Source organism: Protopterus annectens, chromosome 4.part0 (assembly GCF_019279795.1).
Source record: "Protopterus annectens isolate FY-2018-M chromosome 4.part0, PAN1.0, whole genome shotgun sequence".
Taxonomy (NCBI): domain Eukaryota; kingdom Metazoa; phylum Chordata; order Ceratodontiformes; family Protopteridae; genus Protopterus; species Protopterus annectens.
Window position 1 is genome coordinate 519811992 of NC_056733.1, and position 13051 is coordinate 519825042.

The 13051-nt window shown below is 37.6% G+C and overlaps 1 protein-coding gene across 2 annotated transcripts in view; it reads left to right on the forward strand.

Annotated features, from left to right (window-relative positions):
* The window catches only part of RITA1 (RBPJ interacting and tubulin associated 1), a 314609-nt gene that overhangs the window by 60069 nt on the left and 241489 nt on the right, over nt 1-13051 (forward strand). For both annotated transcript variants that reach the window (XM_044068439.1, XM_044068438.1), the window contains exon 2: nt 8592-8961. In XM_044068439.1, the coding sequence (XP_043924374.1) occupies nt 8642-8961 (320 nt within the window). In that variant the 5' untranslated portion in view covers nt 8592-8641. The remainder of the gene's footprint in view (nt 1-8591; nt 8962-13051) is intronic.

The window sequence follows — 13051 nt, forward strand, 5'->3', positions numbered from 1 at the left end:
AACTACCGCCCCATCAGTCTGACGAGCCTGATCTGCAAGGCCATGGAATGTATTATCATGGAACTTATAAACAAAGACATTGGCAACCTTCAAACACTGGATCCCACCCAGTTTGGGTTCGTGAAGGGCCAATCTTGTCTCCTGAACCTGATTGACTTCTTTGAATCAGTCTTCAGAGTCGTAGATGAGGGTAAAGCAGTCCACACAGCCTGTCTGGACCTTGCCAAGGCCTTTGCCACCATCCCCCACTCTAGAATCATAGATAAACTTACTAAGCTGGGCATTAATCCCTATGTCACTCGATGGGTTGCCAACTGGCTTACTGACAGAACCCACACTGTAAAAGTAGCTGACACCAAATCCAGCTCCAGACAAGTGACAAGTGGAGTACCTCAAGGTTCAGTCTTGGGGCCACTCTTGTTTGGCATCTACTTCTATGAAGTACAGGTCAACACTAAGGGACTCTGGCTAACATAGTTCGCAGATGACTGTAAACTGGGCGCCATTATTGAATCCCCAAATGATGTGGATACTCTACAAAAGGGCCTTACAGAAACAGATGCTTGGTGCCAGAGCCATGGGCTCAAGCTCAATGACAAGAAATGTATAGTTATCTCCTTTGGGAAAAACATGTACCCGTGAATTACCACATAGGTGACAGTACACTAAACACCGAAAGTGTGATAAGGGACTTGGGGACACAGGTGGACAGTGGTCTCACCTTCAATAACCACATCGCCACAACAGTCAGGAAATCCTTCTATCTGGCACACCTCATCACTAAGGGCTTTTCATCCAGAAAAAAGGAGGTCATTGTCCCACTGTACTCATCTCTCATTAGACCCATTATAGAATACAACGCCCCATTTGGTATATATCTCTCAAGACATCTGCAACAACTGGAAAGGCCACAGAAATACCTCACTAAAAGAATCACAGGCCTAAAGCAGATGCCCTGTGCTGACCGCCTTAAAAAACTCCAGCTATACTCTGTCGCGTATCATCTACTCCGAGGCGATCTCTGCTTAACATACAAGGCCATGTCAAACCCAGAGCTGTTGGACATGCTACACTTAAAGAAATCCCTATCCCTCAGAGCCACACGCTCCAGGGATCTAAACCTTGTCATCATAATAAACAAAACATGTGGAGGGATAGGTTCCTAACCCAGAGACTCCCCAGACTCTGGAATAGATTGCCCATACATGTCAAGTAGAGCGCCTCTTTGACCCTCTTCAAAAGGAACCTTGATGATTGGATCGGAGAAAGGAAATTTACCCTGGGGATCACGTCAGTTGCCCTGCTAGACAGGGGTCCAGGGAAGTAAATAGTGTGGGAAGAAATAGCCAGGGAATTGTTATGGCTAGGCTTGTATAGGCCCTAGGGCCGATAGCCTAGTACCCACCTATGAACCTATGATGATTACAAAATTCACAATTTTTAAAGAAAAGTGTTGCTGATAAACTTAATGACCAACAAGTATCTCTGTGGAATAAGCCTATTGCCATGATATAAGTTAAAGAAACTTTTAAAAAAGGGAAAAATGGTAAAGCTCCAAGATTCAATGATTTACGTATGGAATTAAATAGTCTGCTTCTGTTAAATTAGAAATACTGAGTAACATTTTCAGGATAATTCAGAGTGACAAAATTCCTACCTCATGGAAATTTTCTGTAATCTCGCCGCTGCTTAAACAAGGAAAGTATAGTAAGTTAGTTTCCTCATATAGACCTGTTTCGTTATTAATTGTATACTATAAAATTACTTTGTTTTCGTTATAAGATTGAGATATAGTAGATCAATTAATAAAGATCAAACAGGATTTATAGTCATTAGAGTAACATACGATAATATAGAAAGAGTAATAACTATCTTTAAATTAAACAAAAGGAATGAAGAAGAAATTGACCCTAAACTTAGATATCGAGAGAGTTTTTGATTCTATAGATTGGAACTTTTTAGAAGCACATGCATTTCCAATATTAAAAAATGTATAGAGACTCCAAAGCTTATGTTAAAATTGGTTCTTACATTTCTCGAGGATTCACTTTAAGCAAAGCAAGGGTGTCTCTTGTTCCCACTACTATTTGTATTAGTTATTGAACCCTTGGCTAATAGTATAAAAAACAATGAAAAAATGACGGACTTCCAATTAACAGAGATTGTCAATCAAAAATACAGCGTTTTGTGGATGATATTTTACTAACTGTAGGAGATTTAAATTATCCAGTCAAAGAAATGGATGAGGAAATTGAAAAGTTTCAAGAAGTGTCGCTGATAAAATTTATTAATAATAAAACAACCTTTAGTGTTAAATCAGTTATTAGATAGTAAGTTTAAACATAAATATAATTGGAAAGGAAAAGAACTAAAATATCCGGGAATAAAAATCTATCAAGATGTGAGTAAGATTATAAATAATTTTGAAAAAGTAATCCAAGAAGTGTTACTTCCTGTTTAAAAAATGGAATTTATGTTTTTTTTTTTTTTTTTTTTTTTTTTACTTTTGTGGATAGGTTAGTACTTGTAAAATCTTGTGTAATATAATCATTTATATATATGTGTATATATATATATATATATATATATATGTATATATATGTATATATATATATATATATATATATATATATATATATACACACATACATAAAGTTATGGTAATATAAGATTATGGTGGTATTACCTTCCCAGATGTATAATCTTATTCTGTTGCTGCAAGTTTTAACTCTGTTGTACTCTGAATAGACTTGGCTTACACTAGCCAATGGAAAACCACCCAGGAAGCAGGTTATACTAAACTCTTATAAGTTTATTAAATATGATAAATTACAAATCTGTAGTAATCAGTTCATCTGGTTAACAAAATTTCTCCTTAGACATAACTCTAAATTTAAGAAAACTCAGAACAACGATAAAATGGATTAGTATTATGGTCTGATTGCTTTGAAAAATGAAAAACTAAATATCCAGAATATTCAGTGAAAGAATATAATTTAGATGAATCTGCTAACCAGTTAATATTAGCCATTAAGAATTTAAATTAATTTATGGATAATATGAGTGAAGAGGAGCAGCATGCTATCCCCCCATTATATGACTATATAAATGCTATTATCAAAGGTAGATTGACCTACAAAGGAAGCTTGTCCAAGTTACATAAGTTAATTATAAATAATCATCTCGATGCAGAATTCTGGAAGGTTTTAGATAGTGGATTGAATGACTTATGTTACTTAAATCAGTTGATCAGACAAGTTTATACTTGACAGTTTTATATGGAAATGCATACATAGAATGTCTGTTGCTCCCTTTACAATCTATAAGTTTAGTGAAATGATTTCTTCAGTTTGCTGGAGGTGTAGTAAAGATATAAAAGCTGATTGCATTCACATGTTTATGGATTGTGAAAAATTAAATGCATATTGGGAAGAGATATGTATGTTTTAAGGGGTTATGGTCTGATAATTATTAAACTTGATCAGTAAAACTAATGAATGTTCCATTTGCTGTATCTGTAAAAGCCAAAGTATGTTTTAAGGGGTTATGGTCTGATAATTATTAAACTTGATCAGTAAAACTAATGAATGTTCCATTTGCTGTATCTGTAAAAGCCAAAGAGCAAATAAAATTTTAGGCTGTCTTGGCAGTTCCTAGAAAAGTTGTTACAAAAATTGGAAATCAAACCCAGTCCCTATGTTCAAAGAATGTTTAAATTTAACAGCAATACTATACAAAACTGAAAAAGAAATGATCAGAATAAGATCTATAAATCTTACTTTTAGTGGTTGGGATAACCTTGAAATGTTGCTATCAAAATACCAAGACACTTAATGTGTTAATTGTATAAGATTACCTTGATGATTCAATGTATTCCTATCATTGTATAACAGTGTGTGATGTTGAATTTCTTCTTTTCAGTGTATATATTGTAAATATGTTAAATGAATACAAATTCTTAAAAAAAAAAAGAGTGAACAAGAAATGTTTAATATCAGCATGTCTTTAACTTGAGAGAAATGTCTGGCCTTCCAATGTATGTACCTTGCTTGGTTTCCCCTATTCTGTAGTTTAGAATTTCTTCAGATATTGAGTTTCCCAATTTGAAGCACAACAATCCAGGCTTTCATATCTGATTAACCATTTACCCAAGTGAATTTGAAGACCCGTGCGCAATTCATTGACAGTTTTTTTCTTTGGTCCTTGAGCAGTAGGTTACATCCTACAAATGGTGTAAGGTGCAAAATGTAAATGCCTTTCACAAATGATGCAGTGATAGACTTCCCTATTCTCTTGCTGAAAACAACTATTAACATGTTAAGCACTCTTAATATATTGACTTATTTATTTCATTTAACATTCAGTAGAGTGAAAGAGTTGGTCTAATGACCCTTTTTAGCCATGACCAGGCTATTTGACTTGGACCTTGAGTAAACAACACAGAATTTGTATTTTATATTTGTCAGAAATGTAATACAGTGAAGTTGATATACAGTAAGGTTATTTGAGTTATCACAAGCTGTATGTTCACAATTAGTGGAAAGATTCTCAGTGCAGGCTAAGGATATATATGTCTGGATGACTTTATATTTAACATTTATTTATTTATTTTTGAATTGTTAGTCTGTATAACATGAGAAAAATGTACCTTTTTTGTAAGGTGTTTTTAGTCTCTCTGTGACATTGAGCCCCACCACCCCATTTGACCTATTGTTTTTCCATTGTTTTACAGCTTCCAAGGTAATCAGCAGTAGTAGACAAAAGTGTGGGATTGTGGGTTATCATCCTGTGGAAAGGCAGAAGCTATTATTTTCTTCTCGATGGCCAGCAAACATAGTGCAACACCTGCTTTACTGTGCTGTTACAGAGGTGTCTGCTTCCACATATCCCCTGCAGAGCTATAGAATTATGCTCTCTTTGGCAGGCTTGCACCCCACATCCTGTCAGTTTGAACGGATTGTATGGCTGCAGTCTAACCCACAGCTGTCACTTTTGCAACAGGATATGTCACAGCAACCCCTCTCCCCCATATGATAGGCAAGTGGGCATCAGTGGCTCACTCCCACTCCTCCCTGGCTAGCTCTTTTAGCAACTAGGGTGCTAAGTGAATCTGGATCATCTGGGTAGTCTTCAGGTTTCTCCCCTTTAGCACACAGGAGAATACTTCAGTGAAAACAATATGGAAATTTGTTGAGTCTTAATTTGCTGTGGATCCTTGTTTACATACTTCTGAACTGTCCCAGTTTTTGCCTCATATTTATGGTCTGTTCCGCATAATTTTTTTTTTGGTTTTCTGGCAAATCATTGAGGAGTGAAGTCAGAAAATGACAAATGAGTTTCAGACTTCATACCTTTTAGAAAATTCATACTAATGCAAAACATGTTGTTCTATGAACATTCTAAGTTTATAAGAGCAATATTTGAAAACTGTCCCTTTTTTTGGGCCTCTGCCCCATCATTATTTATGGCTTTGTTCAGATGTCTTGTACTAAGAAGTTGAAAGGTATGCTTGTTCATATGTTTTTGCTTTGTGCTACTTATTAAGAGCATATAACTTAGGGGTACGGCATTATAGCAATAACCCACGCCTGGGTGTGGGTAATGCTAAATTTACCCACGGTTGGCGTGGTACCAAACAAAGCCAACCGTGGGTAAATTTAGCATTACCCACACCCAGAAGTGGGTTATTGGTATTATACCATGACATTATTTAAGAAAAGAAACTATTACTTTTCTTAAATAATGGCATAGTATAATGCCTGTTTACTGCCCTTCCGCAGATGTCTGGCATCCGCGGCAGTTCTGATGTACTGCGCACCTGCGCAGTACATCAGAGCTGTGGGCAAAAGCAATGGAGAAAGCAAGATCTCCGTTGCTTTTTTTGTAGTGTTTCGCTATGTTAAATGAGTTTAACATAGCGAGACACTTTTAAAATAAGCAACGGAAATGTCCGTTGCTTATTTTAAAACTGTCTCGCTATGTTAAACTCATTTAACATAGCGAAACACTAAAAAAAAGCAACGGAGATCTTGCTTTCTCCGTTGTTTTAAAACTGTCTCGCTATGTTAAATGGGTTTAACATAGCGAGACAGCTTTAAAATAAGCAACGGAGATCTCCGTTGCTTATTTTAAAGCTGTTTCGCTATGTTAAACCCATTTAACATAGCGAGACAGTGTTTTAAAAAACCGTGTTATACTAATGGAAAAAAGTCCGGGCGACCGGACCTTTTTCCATTAGTATAACTCGATTTACAACGGGCACGCTGGCCAATCAGCGTGCACGTTTTTCGGCGGTCATGGTATAATATGCAGTTTTTCCCACTGCAGTATGATCTCAGAGTTAGTATATGTAGAGAGGTGGAGGATGTATGGTGCTTTTCCCCCCTGGCAAAACACTTGTCTACTACTGTGTTTTTCACAGGTTACGTCATACTGCAACATTTTCTGTTGTCTTCTTGCTGGAGCTGCCATGCCTTGAGAGGAGTGGTATGGTTTTGCTGGCTCACCTCTCTTTGAGGGAGGCGCATGTCCAGGTACTGGGCCCATTTTAGAATCTCCAGTGGAGACCGGTGGTTCCATGGGAGTGCTGAATTTGAAGGTAGCAGGGCTGGATTGAAGGCTTGTATCATTTTTGGAAGCCAGCGAAACCCACTTGTAGATGGCCATTACACTTTGGATGGTACCAGGCATGCATAGAGGGGTTAAGACGTCAAAAGCACAGAAGAAAAAACCTCAAAGCCCACTTCTCTGCCTCTATAAAAATACATGTTCTGTAGGTCTCTTGCTTCCTGCAGGAATGAATGGGCTCATTGGAAGTGCAGAGATGGGGCACCCGACTCTCAGCAAGGTAGGGAGCAAAAACTGAGCAAAAATTATTTTCTTTGTCTGACTACCACCAGTATCTATTTGTTTAAATGTTTTGTATTGCATCTGGGCCAGGTCATGGCCAAAAATGGTCTTTTGGACCAGTCTGACTGAATAAATAAAAGTTGGTGGTCAGATTGTCATGATAAATTATATTGATTTATTTCTGTTTTTTTTTTCCTTGTTATCTTTTATTATTATAATGTATCTTTTTTTTTTTTTTTTTTTTTTACTTATAAGGTTATTTATATTGAGGTGCTAACTAGGCTTCCCTTGAATTCTTGGTCACCACCCAAGGAAGCCACAGTACATGGTAATGAACTCCTGTCCCTTACCAACTTAACCAACTCGTGGGCACACAGTCTAGGGGAAAGGGAGGACAGCTTGTGTTGACCTCATCAATATAGTGACATACTGTTTCAATGAGGTGTGACACAAGTCATTGGTCTTCCTCCTCCTTGTTAGATCCTGGATGGATGGAACATTCTGATATAACATAGGAACACAAATTAAAATACTCATTGCTTTCTCTGTATACATTTAAATGCTTGCCAGTAACCTGGATAAAAGGCCATTAAAATTGGATCGCTAGCCTGTGGTGACGTTACAACTGGAAAAGCTAAATTCTTGTGGGCCATGGTTTAATAAAAGGTTTATGAAGCTTTTTATTAAAAAAAGCCCCTAAAAAGCAAGTGAGGACAAGCTAGAAAGTACACTATGGCACTTGACTCATCGAATGCCACACTATATGTAGAAACATTGGCATATTGCTTTAATAAATTGATTATAGTTCAGGTGTGCACTGTAGTGATGTAATGCTTGCATACTTGAAAAGAGAAGCTACAGGGTCTGTCCTTTGTAACACAATACCAGCATGTCCAGTTGCATGCCAGCCTTTTGTTTATTGCTAAACGAAGTTATGTTGTCATTTTCACATGCCAGGTGGCAATGAATTTAGGGGATCTAAAAATAAATGACAACATACGCAAACACTCCACAGCCACAAAGTAAAGACCACATTTATATTATTCATTAAACTTATGTGACACTCGCTGTTTAATGGAGGAACAAACTTACCTTAAGTTTAGAATGCCACATGGGCCAGTCATATAAGATGAGAATGTTAGTATATAATTAGATGGACAATGCTTTGAACTCTACCGCCTTTGTAGAAAACTGTTTGTTCTCTCCAAATTAATTTAAGTTATAAGTGCATGACAGAGCAGGTATCCCTGTTATTAACATACTAACCAATATTGGCATAGTTCCCTTAATGGTGAAACTGGCGTAGAAGTGCAGCAGTCTGTCTTAACTCGTATAATTTGTTTGCCTTGTAGTTTGTAATTTCTTTGTACTTGTATTCTCTCAATATGCTGTTCAGCTATTTGTTGATCTAATCCTGTCCTTGTGAACACTTCTACCACTGCCACAACTACTACTACTGCATTTGTATATTTTTTTGGGGGGTGGGGGGGGTCATGATAGAAAATTGTCCAGCGTGGAAAAATCCATTTACCTGATCAACAAAAGATAAGTAAATTTGAATAACTGAAGATCACAACTGTGTGTGTGTGTGTGTGTGTGTGTGTGTGTGTGTGTGTGTGTGTGTGTGTGTGTGTGTGTGTTAGGGTAAACATGTTATCACTGAAAGACAGCAATTGTATAGTATATTTTTAAATATCACTTGCCATTTTCATTTCATTTTTCTCCTCTTTCTTCCCTTGCAGGTTATGCGTGATGCGTATGTGTTAAACTGGCCAAGTGAAAAAAAGGAATAATGTCCACTGATCTGGCCATTACTGGGATCCAGGCAAATCGTGCTCCTCACAAGAGAGGCGCTGGCTATAGAGTTAAATCAGAGACTTCCTATGTAGATGAGACTCTCTTTGGTACCTCTTGCAGAGCTCAGACACGAGTGGTTAATTTTAACCCTCCTTGGGTCTCCTCAAGCAATGCCCCAACACCAAGACCACTTCTGTGGAGTCCGCAATCAAAAGGCCCTGGGGAGCTGAAGAGCACTGCAAAAGCAGTCCCTTTACAAATGCCTACAAAAAGTAGCACACCACTTAGCACTCCAAGAAAAACAAACAAGTACAGGTAAGATCTTCAAGCATGCTGTGCTGCATATGGCATGTAAAAAACAAATTGCTGTATTGAGACTTTTACTGAGTTATTTCACTCAAGATGGGATCAGGATAATCTTTCACAAGTTGTGTGTGCTAGTCATACACACAAAGTTGCACCCAGAAGGCTAATTTGCATCCTTTACTTCTCACCCGAGTCCTGTATGTCTGTTCTAGTATGTGTGTGTATGAGAGATTTCTTGGATGCCAACAATGTGAAACAAACAGTGCCAATTGTCCATTACAAGTAAAGCAATGCTCATATATGTGAGATTTTTGCAGGGGTGGGCAGCTGTCCCTGCACCCCCACCCTGACCAAACGTGTATACGGCAACTCCACAATAACATTTGGAGAAGGAGAAAAGTTACTAAAATAACTCACTGCAGTCTCAGCCACGGTCATGTCCAGATAGGAGCAAGCAAGTACATCCTTACATTCGGCTGTGCCATGTTGCTGTCTGTCTTGTTCTTGGCTTTACAATCCAATCCAAACCCCCCATCCAGTTTTCCTTTCAGCCTCCTTTGCAGGACTAAGTGAGTCGCCTTGCTGAAGTCCAGGTAGACCATGTCTTCTGATACTTCAGTGTCAATCTGAACTGTAATCCAGTCATAGCAATGTATCAAGTTTTACTAAGGCTTATTATAACCATACACCCATGTTGATTGCTGCCAATGAAGGATGTTGTCCTCTACAAGAACTACAAGCCTTTCCTTCAAAATTCACTCCATGACTTTCCTGCCACCTTTTTTTAAGGTAACAGACCTGTTCTGTGAATTTTCCTCTTCCTCCCTTGTAATGAGATACCATATTTGCTGCTTTCCAGTATTGGAACGTTTTTGCACAAGCCAGTGATTTGGCAGCAGGGTCTGCCAGTGCACTGCCCAGAATTTTAAATACTGTCAATAGTAGCCCGTCAGTCCTGCTTCACTTTCCCTAATGGTAGTTTCCTCCAAACCTCCCCTCACTATCCTGGTGTTTCTTTGTCTGCCTGCACTGTCCCTCCCAGCATGTAACCACCCCCTTGCTTTCCTTTGTCATGATGGAAGCAAAGCATTTATGCAGTACCTCTGCATTGTTTTTCAGTCTCCTGTAATCTCCCTCTGTCATTGCTTAGTCTGACCTGTTCTGTTCCTTACTTTCGTCTTTCTGTTGAATACCTAAAAAAGCCCCTGCATCATTTCTTGATATCTTCTGCTAAATCCCTTTCAGCTTTGCTTCCTTTTCTGTAACTTCCTTGTACTCTGCTGCCTGTGTGTCGTTTTATCCCCCCCCCCCCACACACACACACACTTTCCACTTAATTTCTGTCCTCGTGTTCCTATGTAAACACATTGGTGTTCTTTTGTTTTTGCCACTTCCTCAAACCCTTGTCCCTAGGACTGAGTTTTCCATTCCTTACCCTTGTTCACTCCCTTAGGTTGTTTCCTGTCTCCCAACTAATCTTTGACCATCTCACTAGTTCATCTTTATATATATATATATATATATATATATATATATATATACACACAAGAAACAGCTTTATTAAGTTATTACTTATGATATAGACAATCATACATTTATATAAATGAAAACAAACCATATTGACATATTTGCAGTTGCAAACATTATACATCAATTATGATCTATCCAGTCATTGTCAGTCAAATATTACATAGCTCTTTCAAATCCTGCCTTCTTTTAGATCTTATGCTCCTCCAGAATGTTATTCTGCATGTATTGTCCCCACAATTTCCCTTTTTTCTATGTAATTTACTCCTACCGTTTTCTAAAGATCCCATTCCAGTTGTTTTACCTCTTTTACTATATTCACTACTACTAGTACAGTTGGTTTAGACTTTGATATCCATTTTCTAGTAATTGCTTTTTTGGCAGCCACCATAATTAGACTCGGCAAGGCTTTACTATGTCTAGACAATTATGTTTCTGTATCATAGCTTAAAAATTCATTTACTTAGTTATACCAGTCTACTCACCCAGTATTTCTGATAGAATAGTCTGCAAGGAACGTTTAAAGTCTGCCAGCTCATTACACTCCCAAAAATATGTTCCTAGTTACCTCTATCTCCATCACACCTCCAACATTTGCTATCTACCTGAGGAAAAATTCTTTGGCGTCTACTTGGGGTATAAAAAAATACAAGTGTAAACACTTCCAAGGAAAGATCCTAAATCTTCTAGACTTTGTTTCATATTTAAAAGCAAACATATATCCCCTCATTGTTTCTTTGTGAATTACTTATCCAGTCTCTTCCCAATCCTTTCTAACCTCCTCTGATTCTTGTAGTTATCGTGCAGTATTTTATATGCTCTACTGATTATCCCCTTTTTAACAGCAGCTTCTGTTGGCTTCTATTAAAAACTCTACCAGTGCTGGTCTTTGACTTATGATCCCCCTATTTCTTTCTCTTTGCCTATACTCTGATATCAATCCTTGATAGGGAAGGCAGTATCTAGCCTGTCGTCCAAATACATTTTTGGCCTTGGCCTGTTCACATGGTATTACCTTTCCCTCTCTAATTATTTGCCCCCAATACCTTGGTTTCTTTGCCAGATTTCTCCAATAAATTCCACCCCTCGCTTGCCTATTGTCTGTATCCCTAATTAGTCATCCCTATCGGCAGAATCTCCTTTCTCCATTCCCATGGTGGCTTAGTTCTTAGAATACTTTTTGCTACTTTATGAATATAATATTCTGTATGGTTATTGTTAACCTTTAACAACTGAATCCAAAATCCCAGTCTCTCCTTGTTTCTTGAACCTCCTCCCCATTTCATCATCATCCGTTTCCACTTTGAATTCCAGCTTTCTGTACTATGTGTAGGAGCCTTGACTACCATGCCAGTAATATCCTAGAATTTCTGAGTCCTATATTTTCTATGCCAGTGGTTCTAATTATAACACAAGTAACAAAGGGGAAAGAGGACACCCCTGCCTAGTTCCTCTGCTCAAACTGAAATTATCAGAGAGAAACATATCCACTTTAATTTTTGCCTCTGATCTCTCATATATCATCCTAATCACTTTTATAATTCTAACAGGGAATACAACTGCTTCCATTGCCCTGCTCGTAAAATCCGAGCTTAGTCTGTCCAATGCTTTCTCTGCATCAAGACCAACCAAAAACAGTGACATTTTCCTATATTCTGCTTCCTTCTGGATCATTATTATTCTGTTAATGTTGTGAAGTGTTTGTCTCCCCTCCACAAAAGACGCACTGATCCTTGTCTATCAATTTTGGCATCACTTTGCCATTCATTTAGTTATTCTAGACATAAACACTTTATAATCATGGTTTAGAATTGAAATGGGCCTATATGAAGCTGGATCTGATGGGTCTTTACCATCTTTAGGTATTATAGCCACCAAGGCTTTCTTCCAGAATGTTGTTGCTTCTCCTCCTCTTAAAGTACTGTTAAACAAAATCTTCCAAATCTTTATAATTGTCTTCATCCTAGCTTCGACTTCCACAGGAATACCATCTATTGTTGGTGACTTTCCTGTAGATTGGTTATATATCACCGTTTTTTTATCATCTCCTGTTATCCTGACTGTTAGTATTTTAGTCTCATCTACCTCTGGCATATTGAATTCTGCGTAAACATTTCCATTTGTACCTTTTCTTGATTTCCATATTTCTGTGCTTTATACAGATTTTCATAAAATTTCGGAAATATTTCTAGTACCTCTACAGTGTCTCTTGTTATCTTCCTTGTTAAAAACTCCAAAGCTTGGCGACAATCCTTTCTACTGTCTGTTGCCTTTGTGCTATAAGTTTTTGTTTTCTGTAGTTATCAAAAAGCAGTTGCTTAACAGCAGTTTTTCTGAAGTCATGCATAGTATCAAGGTAATCCCTTATTTTCTGTTTAGCATTCTGCAGTTGCTCCTGTTCTTCTCCGAAATTTCCCTATTCTGCAATACTTTGACCTTTGTCAGTCCCTCTAAATAATTCTGGTTACTTCTTAACTATCTGTCTTTCTTTTATTTCCACCCTGTTTTTTTTAATTTATGTTTTATCCCACTCCTTAGCTTTATTTTCAGAAGATTTTTTTTTATCTTCTTT